This window comes from Amaranthus tricolor, chromosome 13, assembly GCF_026212465.1.
Source record: "Amaranthus tricolor cultivar Red isolate AtriRed21 chromosome 13, ASM2621246v1, whole genome shotgun sequence".
NCBI lineage: Eukaryota > Viridiplantae > Streptophyta > Magnoliopsida > Caryophyllales > Amaranthaceae > Amaranthus > Amaranthus tricolor.
The window spans coordinates 20,168,400-20,181,699 of NC_080059.1; the positions used below are offsets into that span (position 1 = coordinate 20,168,400).

Here is a 13,300-nt window from a genome sequence, read left to right on the forward strand (position 1 = left end):
ATAGTAACTGATCACTTTAAAATCGTAACTAATCATTTTAAAGTTATGATCACTTCAAGACAATAAATGAATATTAGATAACTCAAATAGAGATGGTCTCGCCATGAGGTCGTCTCATTTTAAGAATTTATGATAATTACTGTAAGTAGAGGTGTTTAATGGGGTGGGCTGATCTAACGAGTCAAGGGTCGATTTATTATCGAGCTTTGATGTTAAGGGTCGAGTCGTATCATTATTGAGATTGGTTGCCATAAAAATAGTCTTTTTTTTCATGAGATTATTATATATATAGATGAATCAATCCAATGTGCTAGCATTAAAATTGGACTGAAAGATTATTGGATTAATTTGTAAAATGGGTCAAATCTAAATCGACATAAACGATCTTTTTGAATTTGTACAATACAAGATCAACATAAAGGAGTTATAAACTTATAAGAAAGTACTTGGTGTTTAGCTACTGCCTATTATGTTATCTGAGTAGTGAGCATATACTACTATCATACTATGCATATAGTTTGTATTACTAAAATTGTTAAAGGGAAAGGGGATTGATTTTCCTTATCAATCCTTAAATTGTCATAATTGAACCCCATTACAAGGATGTAAAGGAAAACTTTATATTACGTTAATTCAGGATTCTCAAATCACAATTTGGTCTATGCATACATCTTGATCTGACACAAAAAGTTTGGATTACCCATCATAGTCTAACATCGATCCCAATACAAAAAGAAAAGCTTGATCTGACAAAGGAACTTGGTGTTGTGTAGCAGTGTAAGAAATAATTGAGACCATAGATAGAACTCAGAAATGCATACATCTTGTTTAGTACAGTAATATGTACAAAATAAAATCAAATGAGAACAGAAAAGTGTATTTGATGATACATTATTTCCTATAATATATGCAAAAGAACAGAGATCTGAATCTGATTTCGGACTCGAAATTACCGTTCCTCACGTCCGACAGCATTTGGATTACCCATCATGTCCATCATCATCTTTTCTGGTGAATCTTCCCAACTAGCAAACGTCTTCAAGTCAACCTGAGAATTAAGGTTACCTCCAATCTTAACTTTTTCGTTTAAGTCACGACCGGCCAACAATTTTATGACTCAAAATAAGAAAAATTACCTTGCGCCTTTGCTCTGTGAAAAGGTCTTCTCTTCTCTTGTATAAAATTTGTATTTCCTTTGCTCTCTTACCGCCTAATCCCCAAACTTCAACGTCCACCACAGACGCTTCAGTTGGGAGATAACCCTAAGAAAAGATAATCAAGACGTTAACAATAATACAACGATGATGCCATCAGAAAGGCTCTGAAACACAGATATGATCCAAGGTTGATTTCATTTTCAATATACATGATAATTCCATGTTGGAACCCCAATATACGTATGGAACTGGTCGCTGCATTTTGTGCTTCAAATTGATAAAGCAATCTCAATATCGACAACACGATTATCTAATATCTAAACCCAATTGATCATGAAGTTAAGAAGTCAACCGAGAAGGAATTATCAGGAGTCGGGACGCTTGCCGATACAACATACTGATAATCATCAAACACAAAACCTCACCTGTTCGGGGAAAAGAGAACCGTGTTGGTATGTTTTGTCAACTGCATGATGTCGAATAGTAACCTTTGCAAAGTCCTCGTCAATAAATATTCTTTCATGCCCAATAGTTCCCCCAAATGCTAGCCCAACAGGCTTTGGATGCGGCTCATATACTCTAACAGGCGGATGCAAGTGACTATACACGTAGTTATGCTCCGTTCCTGTCAATAAACAAGGTTTGCATTTTTAGTAGATAAACAAGATTAATATTTAGCTTAAAAAATTTACTTAACTCTCATGTTTACATACCAGGTGCTGAGAAAATATGAAAGACAGGATATATAGAATATAGACAGCCCCCGCTGCCGTAGAATGCATCTCTGTTTTCAAAACCCTGTTGTGTTAGGGCTCCTATGATCCATTTCCTGCTGTTCAGGCTCGATTCACCGGAAGTGGCAGACAACAGTAGAAGTGACGGTCCATGATAACCTTCAACGTTCGACCAAAATCTGTTTAGCCCTTTCCCATGAACATAAGACCTGTGAGGCACAGCCAGTAATCAGTCTCCCATTCATATGCCAAGTTGGTATCAAGTTCCAACTACCATCGAAAATTCAATACAACGTTACATTACCTCCATGCCTTTGGTAAGTCCCAACCACCAATGTCTAAAAACATATAAACAAAAACAAAGTTCTAGTTAATACTATGCGCTAGCTAGACTATCAGTCAATCAATGTCTTGGAAGCAAAATTAACTTCAACTTTTGCAGTGGGCGTCAAAACCAATTGACATATATTTTCATCTAAGTGTCAACCCAATTAAAGACTAGCAGGACTACATGAATACTTTTTTACTGTATTCGGTCATAGGGAAAACAAATATAGCCACCACATAAATGGTTTATCAAGCTTCACCTTCAATCCATATACAAACATACGCACAATCACGCTTCACTACAATAACTACTCCATTGTGCTAAGCTTAGGTCTCAAAAAAGTGCCCATAAAAAGAGTGAATGACCCAGCTAAGGTAGTTCAGCTAAGCCAGACAGAAAGCATTCCATCCTTTTTGGGTAAAAGTTTGATCGTTAGTTCAATACAATTGTTCTATAATTGGCAATCAAAGTTGCTCTTGACTAGACCTGTGCAATGGACCGGATAAGCGTCGGGCAAGGCTCAAATAAAAATGGGCTGGGCCGGGTTCAAATAAAAAAATGAGCTCAAATGGGCTGAGCCCTCTCGGCCTCCTAAATTTCCATTGAAATAAGCATGTCAGATTGAGTAAAATGACTTATAGCTATATTACTTGCTTTTATGAAATATAATTAGACTGACAATTATAAATCTATAGTAAGGTATCATAATTCAAGAAAAAAATATAATAAAAAGACCCGTTTGAGGCCCGTATAGATCCCATTATTTGCTAGTTTTATTTTTGTAAATAAAAGGCATGTTTAAAGTCCGACCAATTTAAGTTTTGACCCATTTAAAGCCCCAAAATTCCAGGTAGCGAGTAGCAACACAAGAATGCAGACTAGCATAAACAGTACATGATTATGCATTTGGCAATGCAGTGCAAAGCGTAATTATCCAATCTTAGTTGGGTCTATTTCATCAAGAAGGTGAGGCATAGGAAAGAAAATTATGTTGATATACAAGATTGCAAGCCATTGAACTTGAAATTTGCAAAAAATCAACAAATGTCAAAAACAAATACTGGTGACGAACCGATAAAGAAGGCTATCCTCTATTACATCCAAGTTGCTAGGGAAGCATATTTTCAAGAGCTCCTCGCTTGCATCACTTCTTTGAGAAAGAGAAATCGCCCAAGCCCTTACAGATGTCAGAAGATGAAAGTGACATGCCTTTGCAGAAGAATTTTCTGTACTTGAAGTTTCCGCTTCACTAGGCTTCTGGTAACAAGAAAACTATCAAACAATCTGATTTTTCAAAACTCAAATAAAGCAACTTTCATTTGTACATGCAATTAGATTGAAATTTGGAGGTCAATAAAGACTATTACAAGGACACTTCAAAGCATGGAATACAAATGAGGTTGTTACGTTACATAACGGCCACTTTATGACGAATTATGAACTTACCGAACCACAACCGTTACATAACCCGTGAGTTAAATTCATAGAGTAACCGCCATAATAAGTTGTTATTCTAACATATTAGCCATTAATCTTTTTTTTTAAAATTGTATAGGTTTTTAAATGGTCTATTATAACCTTTGATGTAGATATATTTTCTTGAAAACATGAATTACTATGATAAAATGATTTTTTCTCAAGTTAACAATTCATATTAAAAAATCTACAACTCGAATCATAACACCGTGACGTGCAGCGTTCGCAACATCGTGACAGTTACCGCAATTACGACATCCGTGATTTTTTTCTATGCTTGAAAGTGACCTCATTACCTACACATATAGCTCTACAGATGCCATGCTCAAGTTTGGTTTTTATTCTTTTGGCAATTGATGCCCAAGTTGTTTTCATAAACAATATTAGGATTCAAGTTAAGATGCATGCATGACCTATAACAGCATCAGGTGTGTTTGTGTTCACTAGCATGATGAAAGTTCATCAACAATGAGTTGATATAAGTGCTTGGATATTGATTGTCTGGATTTTATCGTCCTCCCCACATTGTATGTCTAAAGATTAAATTTAACAAAACAGAGTAGAAAAGTGAATTCTCGCAATCATGCCATGTATAGAAACTAGGGGTGTCAATAGGGCACAATTCTATACCCAATTGGGTGGGATATGTCCACGTTTTCATGGGTAGTGGGGGAACGAGGACAATGTTTGCCAATTCATTGTTAGCGAGAGCGTGGAATTTGCTTTTATCCGCCTCATTACTACTTTGTTTGTTTATCATAGATATAAAGTTAAACTAAGAGGAGTGCAGAACTGTGTATTTTTCATTCTTTTTCTAGTATAACATTTTATGCGTTTAAGACAATTGTTGAGTATCGGGTAAGGATTAATTTTATACTATTTTGAAACTCATGCTTATTTTATCTATTAAAGTGAAGGACAACTTCATATTCTCTTACATTAGGGTGAAAGTTCGGTTTAAGGTTTGATCTTTTGCATAAACTAGTCCAAATCGAAAATATTTAAGTTCTCAATTTTCAGACCAAAAACGAACCAAGCAAAAGAAAAAACAGAACCACACTGAACCAAAATTCACTTGGCCAAATCGAACTAGACCAAATATGGAATTTCTTATTTGGTTAAATATTCAAATGTTGAATAGCTTTCATAAAACTCCTTTAAGGTTTTTCACTCATGGTAATATCAAATGACAAAGACAATACGTTACAGTAATTCATTAATTATTATTTATATACTAATAACAAAAAAAAAAACTTCTTCTTTGCAATGAAAATAACAAATATTTTGGTTTGATCCAATTCAGAATACATTTTTCATACCTATTTGTTTATATCTTTACATCTATTTGTTTATATATCTTTTCCAAAACGAGTTTAAGATTTTTCTCTTCAACAATGGTGGTAGTCAATGGACTTTCAAATGGCGCCGATGTTAATGACTAGTCTCTTTCAAATGGAAACTCAAGAGATTAAGAGTTTTCATCCAAAATTTCTACGCAAATGGTAATGAAAGATTCAAACAACAAATGTTGGGCAATTTAGCAACTTGAACCAATTCTGACACAAAATTGAAACATTTTTCACATTGCTAAGAACTAAGTAAGGCAAGTTGTTGCACCAATTCATCAACTACTTGTAAGAACGCTTGCCCATTTAGTTTTATCACAATAAGCAAAAACAATTTAATTGTATCAGCCTTTGAGAAATGGAATAAACAGAGTACATGAGGTAATGGAAAATATAAGGGTTTTTGAAATGGCTAGATGGGGCGACGAATAAGGCTGAGGGCTAGGTCTTGTTTCATCAAACCTTTAAAATACAACAATCTATTTAAAATTTCAGTGCTTAATTTCAGTTTTTGGTTTTATATTGTCAACCTAAGTCCAAGCCAAATAAAATTTGGTTTTCAAATTCTCATACCAAATCTAAATCGAATTAGAAAAACACCAAACCAAATTTCTTCTTCAGTTTGGCCCGATTCAATTTGTGGTTTTGTGGTTTTGATCCAAATAACTTTAACCCCTATAAATGACGGTGAAAATTAAGTTATGTATGTGATAAGCATCTTCTATCAAGGGTCAATCAAAAACAAGCTATAAACTATAATTAACAAAGGTGGTGTTGTGTACATCTAAGCCCTCAAACATTGCCTAGTTGGGATCCACTTAATAACATTAGGGCGATGGAACGTTGTTAAAGTGTGTGATAGAGGACATTTATTTTATTTTATTTTTTTTGCAAAATTATAGTTCATATTTGGTCAAAATCAGTTCACAAAGTGTCTCCACAGTAGAGTGAGGTCTAGAGAAGTGTCCAAGTATAATGTATGCATTTCTACAAGCACTTGCTTCTAGGACTAACACTTAACCTTTCAGCCACAACGACACTTAAATCTAATATATAAAGTGGGTTTTGGGACGGATATATTGGGAGATAGGTATGAGGGCCTACATGAGTTGTGGGGCAAGGATATTATCAACCTTAGGGTCAGGGGTCGGTAACAATTTTTGCGTTTTCCACTTGCCATACATCATAAGACAAGAATGGAGATTTTTTTTTGAAAGAATGGGTATCTCGAGAGCATCCCCCCTATACACCCTGCCCTCCCTATTGACATCCCTAATTCATAACCTACCTAGTCACTGGATACATTCTAAAGGACAAAGCAAAAAAGTAAATAACCTTTTTTAAACTGGTACACCTTGGGGCACGGGATGGAATTGGAACATAATTGTCAGTATATTATGATCCTATATTTTATAACCCACAATAAGATTTTGACTACTAGTAATGAGCAACTGAAATAATAGAGGCATTAAGACCAAAATATCATTTTAGTAGCCTCAATTGTGAGATTCTAGAAATTATTCGTTGCAAATTACAAGCCTGCTTAGGCATTGTAAATCATAAAATAATGATTGTAAACTTCAAATTTGAGTCTTTTCTTTGAATGATCAATCAAAGCAATTCAAAACAAGGCACATGTCTGATCCATGAACGATGTCCATCAATTAATCCGTAGCTATGTTATTACTGCAAAAATTTGTTATTGCTTAACCAAAACATAAAGAATTCATATGCTAGAGTCTAGAGTGAGTGAACTCCTAAAAATTGAACAACCAAAGTGTGAATCAGAAGAAATTGAAGTATTGATGTGTGTTCTTCTCACCTTATTTCACTAATTTTAGGAAATTAAGTTAAAGTGTAAGTACTTTTTAAAATTTAAGGTGAGGGCAATACCCATGTACAGCTTACTGCTATATTTAGTTTCGATACATTTAGTTGTTCATGCAAATTCAGAACATGGAGAACATAACCTAATCCTAAAGAGACTTTTCTAACAAAAGATGATAAATCTGAATAATAAAACACACACACTCACTCAATAAAGTCATGTTCTTAGATTTCAGATTATAATCGACCAAAACAGTTCACCAAATCATTTGCACTTAGGACTAAGGGTAAGATTATGTGTATCCAACCCTCTTAATCCTGCCTAGGACTCGAACACCCTTACCAAAATCTTAAGTTCCATCCAGTGTAAGAATCCTTTAAAACATAGATTTTAATAAAAAAATTGAAGGCCACCAATAAGCTCAAGGTGATAGTAATTAAAAAGATTAGAAGAAGAGGGACTTAATCTCAAATACCTCAAAAGTTGCAGCTTTGAGTCTAGAACTAATGAAATTTGAAAAACATTCTGCAAGATTCGGAACCGTTCTTATAGCCCACATATGTATCTTCCCAGCATTAAGCTCAGCTTCAAGACGGAGAACATCATTATCCCATACATCAACATCGTTACTATTGTCCATGCATGAAACAACAGCTGACAATACCAAATGGTTAAGATCAGGAACAACCACATGGTCGCTTTCCACAGTACGCTTTTGACTCCTCGAGTTCAAGGACATAATCCAGCATGCCCAAATAATCATTCCAAAGTCACGAGGTGAAATAGATCCACTTATCTTGCTATCCACTTCATCAGAATCAAAATGTAAATTCATTGGACAGCCAGCTCTATCAGCAGATAAAACAAGCACCCGCAACAAGATATTCAACAGCGACGACGTTGACATCCTTCCACAACCTTTAACAAATCCTCTTACAAACTCCATCCATGTAACCCCTCCTTTCTGAGGTACAAAAAGTGTATCTGTTATAGAGGTGGCAATCTGACCCAAAAGTTCCTGAAAGCAATCGGGCAAATCGACTCCTTCGCAACTTATAGTGGTATACTTTAGCGCAAAACATTCCTGGAAACGGTTGTCATCCAAAAAGAGAACGAGACAGAAAGAAACAAGTTAACATCCACTTACCAAGAAAACTAAATGAAAAGGTAGACAACAATATTACATTGCCCTAATAAAACTAAAGTGGCTCCTGTATAAACAGGATATGGGGTGCTCGGACATGCACAGCCTTAGTCTTAACCTTGCAATAATCAAGGGATTGTTTCTACTTAATTGTCTTTCAAATCCACAGTTCCGTAATTTCATAGATCACAAAATGCTACACTCATTTAAGCTAATAGATACAAATATATGCGCTGAACATCATTTGATTAAAATCCTTAAAAACTATTGAATTGTCTAGCATATAACACACAAGAAGAATGACAATGGGATGTTCATATGCTCAACCCACTCTACATTAGACATTTAGTAAACAAAATAATCCATATAAAATAGGGTTAAGTCGATGAAATATAAAGAATTTTGCGCAAATATATGATTACTCCTAAACTAATTCAATAAAACTAGAATTGCAAACAAAATTGAACAAGTCACAAGAAATTGATCAATAAATCAAGCATAACACATCATAAGAAAAGCTCAAAAGTAGAACAATATGAGAATCAAACAAATATAAATTGAGAATAAAAGCAAAAGGATAGGAAGAGATTAAAACCTGAAGAGCAGAAAGAGGAATAGAGTTAGATGTGGGATCAGAGAGTTTAGAAAAAGAGTTTTTAAGCAAAGGAAGAGAACCAGTTGAAGCTGCTTGGGACTCCAATTCTCTTTCCTCCATTGATAATGTTGAAGCTTCTGATGACGATGATTGCCCCATTATTATTACACTCTCTCTCTCTCTAATTCTGATATCTTGATTTGTTTCTCTCTCTAAATATTCTCCTGAGAATTGTTAGAAAAGTGAAGAAATAAAAAGAAGACTCTGTCAAGGCGCCACATTTGCTTTTCTTTGACGTCAGTAGTCACCACCGCTTGTGCACTCTTGGCAGTTGTCCCCTTCTTGTCCTATTTTGAGAGGTTCTTCACTTCTTTGTTTCTAGGGATGCAGGCGGGGCGGAGATGGGTCCCGGTTTGATAGGTTATGGGGCGGGTACGGGTATAAAATTCATACCCACCGTGGGGATGAGGATGGGGATGGAGATGGGTTTTAGGTGAAACCCGTCCCGCCCCGCCCCGCCGCAGTGAACAAATTTTTTAAAAAATTTATTTTCAAATTTCTGGAGTTCTTGAAAGTATTTTCAAATTTTTTTTAAAGATTTTTAAAAATCCCGATTTATTTTTTTTAAAAAAAAACTGAAAACCCTAAATTTTAAAACCCTTTCTCTTTTACAGTTTCATTCACTGCTGCTGCTGCCGTCATTTACTCTACTCATTTGCAAATTGCAATCCCATATTCTATTCTTCTTCAGTCTTCACTCTTCACTGCTGGGCGTCATTACTCATTTCATTTTTCTTCAATCATCTTCTTCAATCTTCACAGGTAAGCATTCATGAACATAATATCATCTTCTTCAATCGTCGATTTCAATATTTTATGGCTAGTTTTTTTGATTTTGTTTTATGCCCTGTTTATATCTGGGTATTTTGTGGGTATTTTCAGTTTGTATATGGGTATTATAAAATATCTCAAGGATTGTGACTTGTGAGTTGCGATACTCGCATATTTGATGGTGAAAACTTGGTGCCTTTAGGTAAATTGCTCAGTAAATAGGTTGTAAGGTGATTGGTGACTCCGCTCTTCCCTTTCTGTAGACATAAGAAAAGCTTTCATCAGTATAAAGGCAAATTGAATGAAATTCATGCCCATTTTGATTTTTGAAGTCACAGAAGGTCAACACAAGCAATTGAGATAAATTGAAAAGTTAAAAAAGTATATACTGTATTTTCTTTGGCCATGTGTAGGAGTATGGAAGGATGTTTATGTAAGATCAGTTTGCTGATGAATAGGTATGAAAATATTACTCCTTCAACTCAATCAAAATATAACTATTGTTGTTGAATGCGATGTCACCACACCCAATTCAAAATCACCATGTCCACAAATCTAGGTTATGACATGTTTGAGATTTAATAAATTCCGGTACTTTTTTTATTGTGCTCAAATTGGTCTATAATGCTTTCTACTTTAGGAGATTCCATATTGTTTGATAATTTGTTGAAGTAGTCCTGTGGAAATTATTTTGAATGATTTGTCACTTATTAGCAACTCCTGAAGATTGGGAAAAAGTTGGGAAAATATGTGAGTTATTGGAAGTGTTTGCTAAACTTACCCTTGATTTCTCTGCCTCAAAAACTCCTACGGCTAATATTTACTTTTCTAAAATTTGCAAACTTAAAATTACTCTATCTACTTGGCTTTCATCTCCATATGATTATGTTGTGAAGATGGCGGAAGTAATGTTAGAGAAATATAAGAAATATTGGGATAGTATGAATAGTTTGATGGGAGTTGCAACTATACTTGATCCTAGGTATAAAATGGCTCTTATTTGATTTTATTTTGCAAAGTTTTTTGATAAATATGAGTATGATAGAGAGGTTAGTAGAATTAGCAATCTATTAAGGAGATTAGTTGATGAATATGAGTCTAGGAGTGAGAATAATCAAAGTAAGAGGCGTTACCTTCCAATTTAGCAAGTGGTGGGAGTTCTTGTGATGATGTTGATATGGAAGAGTTTGCACAATTTCTAGAGCGAGACAAAAATCAAACTTATGAAAAATTTGATTTGGACAAGTATTTGGAAAATGCTAACATACCACTTGAAGATAATTTTGATACTTTAAATTGGTGGAAAACAAATGGAAGCACATATCCCGTTCTTCAACAAGTAGCACGGGATATATTGAGTATTCCTATTTCTACGGTTCCATCCGAATCAGCTTTTAGCACAAGTGGTAGAGTTCTTGATCCTTATCGTAGTCAACTACTACCTCAAGCCGTTGAAGCTTTAATGTGTTCTCAAAATTGGATTTGGGCTGCCTTCAAAAGTAAGCATTAATCCTATCAATATTGTGTAATTTTTATGCATTGATAAATTTTGGTTATAAAAATATTTGTGTTTGCAGATTGTGGAGAATTCAAAGACAAGGATTTTGCTAAAATTGTTGGAGAGTTGGAAGAAGAATGCGAAATGACATTTGATAGTGATGAAATTATTCTGGATTGATTTACTTTAGATGATTTTGAGTTGATGTTGAAACTTGAAATACTTTTGTTTTAGACATGTATATTTGTTTGAGACTTTGATTATGTGTTTGTTTGAGACTTCGGATATATGTTTGTTTGAATCGAGACTTTGGATATGTGTTTTTCTTTGAGACTTTGGAGTTCGGATATGTTTTATGGGTTTTAAGGCCAAATAATTGAAAATAAATATGTGACACAGATGGGTATTAAGCGGGGATTTGACGAGTGGTGGGGCGGGTAAAATGGGTATTAGACGGGAATGGATACCCAGATGGGAATGGGGATGGGGATGGTATTAGGTACAAACCCATCGGGGTGGGGACGGGGAAAAAAATTATACCCGCCGCGGGGATGGGGATGGGGATGGGGATTGATTTACCAGATGGGGATGGGGATGGTAACGCCAATACCCGCCCCACCCCGCCCCGTTTGTGTAATACCCCAGATTTAGCTTGAAAAATGATTGATAGACTATTCATATCAACAAGGTGCATCTTCTTTTCTAGGAAGCCCATTTGCTAAGAACTCCACAGTTAAGCGTGCTTGGTGGAGAGCAATCTTAGGATGGGTGACCTCCTGGGAAGTTTTCCCGGGTGCGCACGAGTGAGGCCAAAGTGCGCTGGAAAGACTTGTGTTGGTTTGTGGGGCTAGTCTACAGTCTCCAAGAGTAGTCACCAGCGGTCCGAGGGGCCGGGGTGTTACAGTTTACATCCCTATTTGTTTCCAATTTAATTCACTTACCATTTCTTATTTTAGGAATTGCTTTTGATTAGTACGTATTACATAGATACCCCTATTATGCACCAAAATTGAAAAAAAAAAGTTTTTGAATTAATTTATACTTTTTTATATATTTTTTTCTGTTCTGTTTTAATTGAACATGACTACTGTGCACAAGTTTTAAGATAATATTTTTTCCTCTTTAAAATGACTATTTTATCCTTTTCACATGACTTCAACAAATCAGTTTTTGGTGATGCAATAATACAAAAAATAGTGTTTTTTAAAAGAGAGATACAATGATTTCATGTGGGGAAATGATTATATAATTTCTCATCAAAACACAATACATTCTCGGATGCAAATTTAATTTCCCACCAAAATCAAACTCCACTATTTAGCCTATATAAACACTTTACTTTATCAAACAAAGTAGGAGATCTTAGATCACACACAAATTCTATCAAACAAAGCTTTCACATAAACACAAACTTAGGCGAATTAACTTTATTTTGTCCAAATAATCCCGCCCACTGTTAACACATTACCAAAATTCAGTTTGATGTACAATGTAGTGCACATAAATGAGAAGTGGTTTTACATGAGTTGAGAGACAACGATTTTACTTATTCTCATGAGAAGAGGAAGAGCCATATAGGTGTGTACAAAACAAGAATTTCATAGGAAAGATCATTTTCATAGCTGCTGTTGCTAGGCCAATTGTTAACATTAATAGAGACATAAGACATGTTCTCTTCGTCTGATCTGATTGGATCTGATCTGAATTTACTAAGGTCTGATCTGATCTGATCTGATCTGGTCTGATCTGGTCTGATTCAGTCTGATCTGATCTGAATCTTTCTGATCTGATCTGATCTGATCTGGGCTGATCTGATCTGATCTGATCTGGTCTGATCTGGTCTGATCTGATCTAGTCTGGTCTGGTCTGATCTGATTTGATCTGATCTGATTGATTTGGTTTCATTGAGTTTGTTATTAATAATAGTAGTTAGTATTATTATTATTATTATTATTATTATTATTATTATTATTATTATTATTATTATTATTACATACTACATAGTTTCTCCATCTAATAATAATATACATTACATTCTACAAATTAAACATCAAAAACTACGATGTTTCTGCTTCTCTTTGAATTGATGCCCAAATATCGTTGGCTATATTCAGTTGGATTCTATCCATTTCATTCTTGCGCTCTATGTTGAACATGTTGGTATCACTTCTTGGTTCAATGTTAACCCCACTTGATATTTGGATACCTAATTGATGTAGGCGAATAAAATTATGAAGCGTAAATGTTGACACCATAATAGCCAACTGATATTTGATCTCCATACTAGGCATATTTTTCAATATCTTCCATTGATTTTTTAGCATTCCAAAGCATCTCTCAATTGTCGTACGCAAGGATGAGTG

General features: G+C 34.9%; 1 protein-coding gene across 2 annotated transcripts; it reads right to left on the reverse strand.

The window, feature by feature from the left end:
• Positions 1–778: 778 nt before the first annotated feature.
• LOC130798992 (uncharacterized) lies at positions 779–9,264 on the reverse strand. 2 transcript variants are annotated; one of them, XM_057662090.1, is made up of 7 exons: positions 8,609–9,264; positions 7,345–7,953; positions 3,292–3,473; positions 1,871–2,100; positions 1,583–1,782; positions 1,137–1,262; positions 779–1,048 (listed from the first exon to the last, which is right to left on the reverse strand). In XM_057662090.1, the coding sequence occupies exons 1-7, from the start codon at positions 8,765–8,767 to the stop codon at positions 950–952; spliced, it is 1,605 nt and encodes a 534-aa protein (XP_057518073.1). In that variant the 5' UTR covers positions 8,768–9,264; the 3' UTR covers positions 779–949. The 2 variants fall into 2 exon arrangements, with proteins under 2 accessions (XP_057518073.1, XP_057518072.1); XM_057662089.1 differs by having other exon boundaries at positions 3,292–3,476.
• Positions 9,265–13,300: the final 4,036 nt, after the last annotated feature.

Coding starts and splice junctions, on each gene's coding strand:
- LOC130798992 (XM_057662089.1), bottom strand. CDS start 8,767: ATGGGGCAATCATCGTCATCAGAAGCTTCAACATTATCAATGGAGGAA. Junction 3,477..7,344: donor TCAAAGCTGCAACTTTTGAG/GTATTTGAGATT, acceptor TCTTGTTACCAG/AAGCCTAGTGAAGCGGAAAC. Junction 1,049..1,136: donor TCACAGAGCAAAGGCGCAAG/GTAATTTTTCTT, acceptor CTTAATTCTCAG/GTTGACTTGAAGACGTTTGC.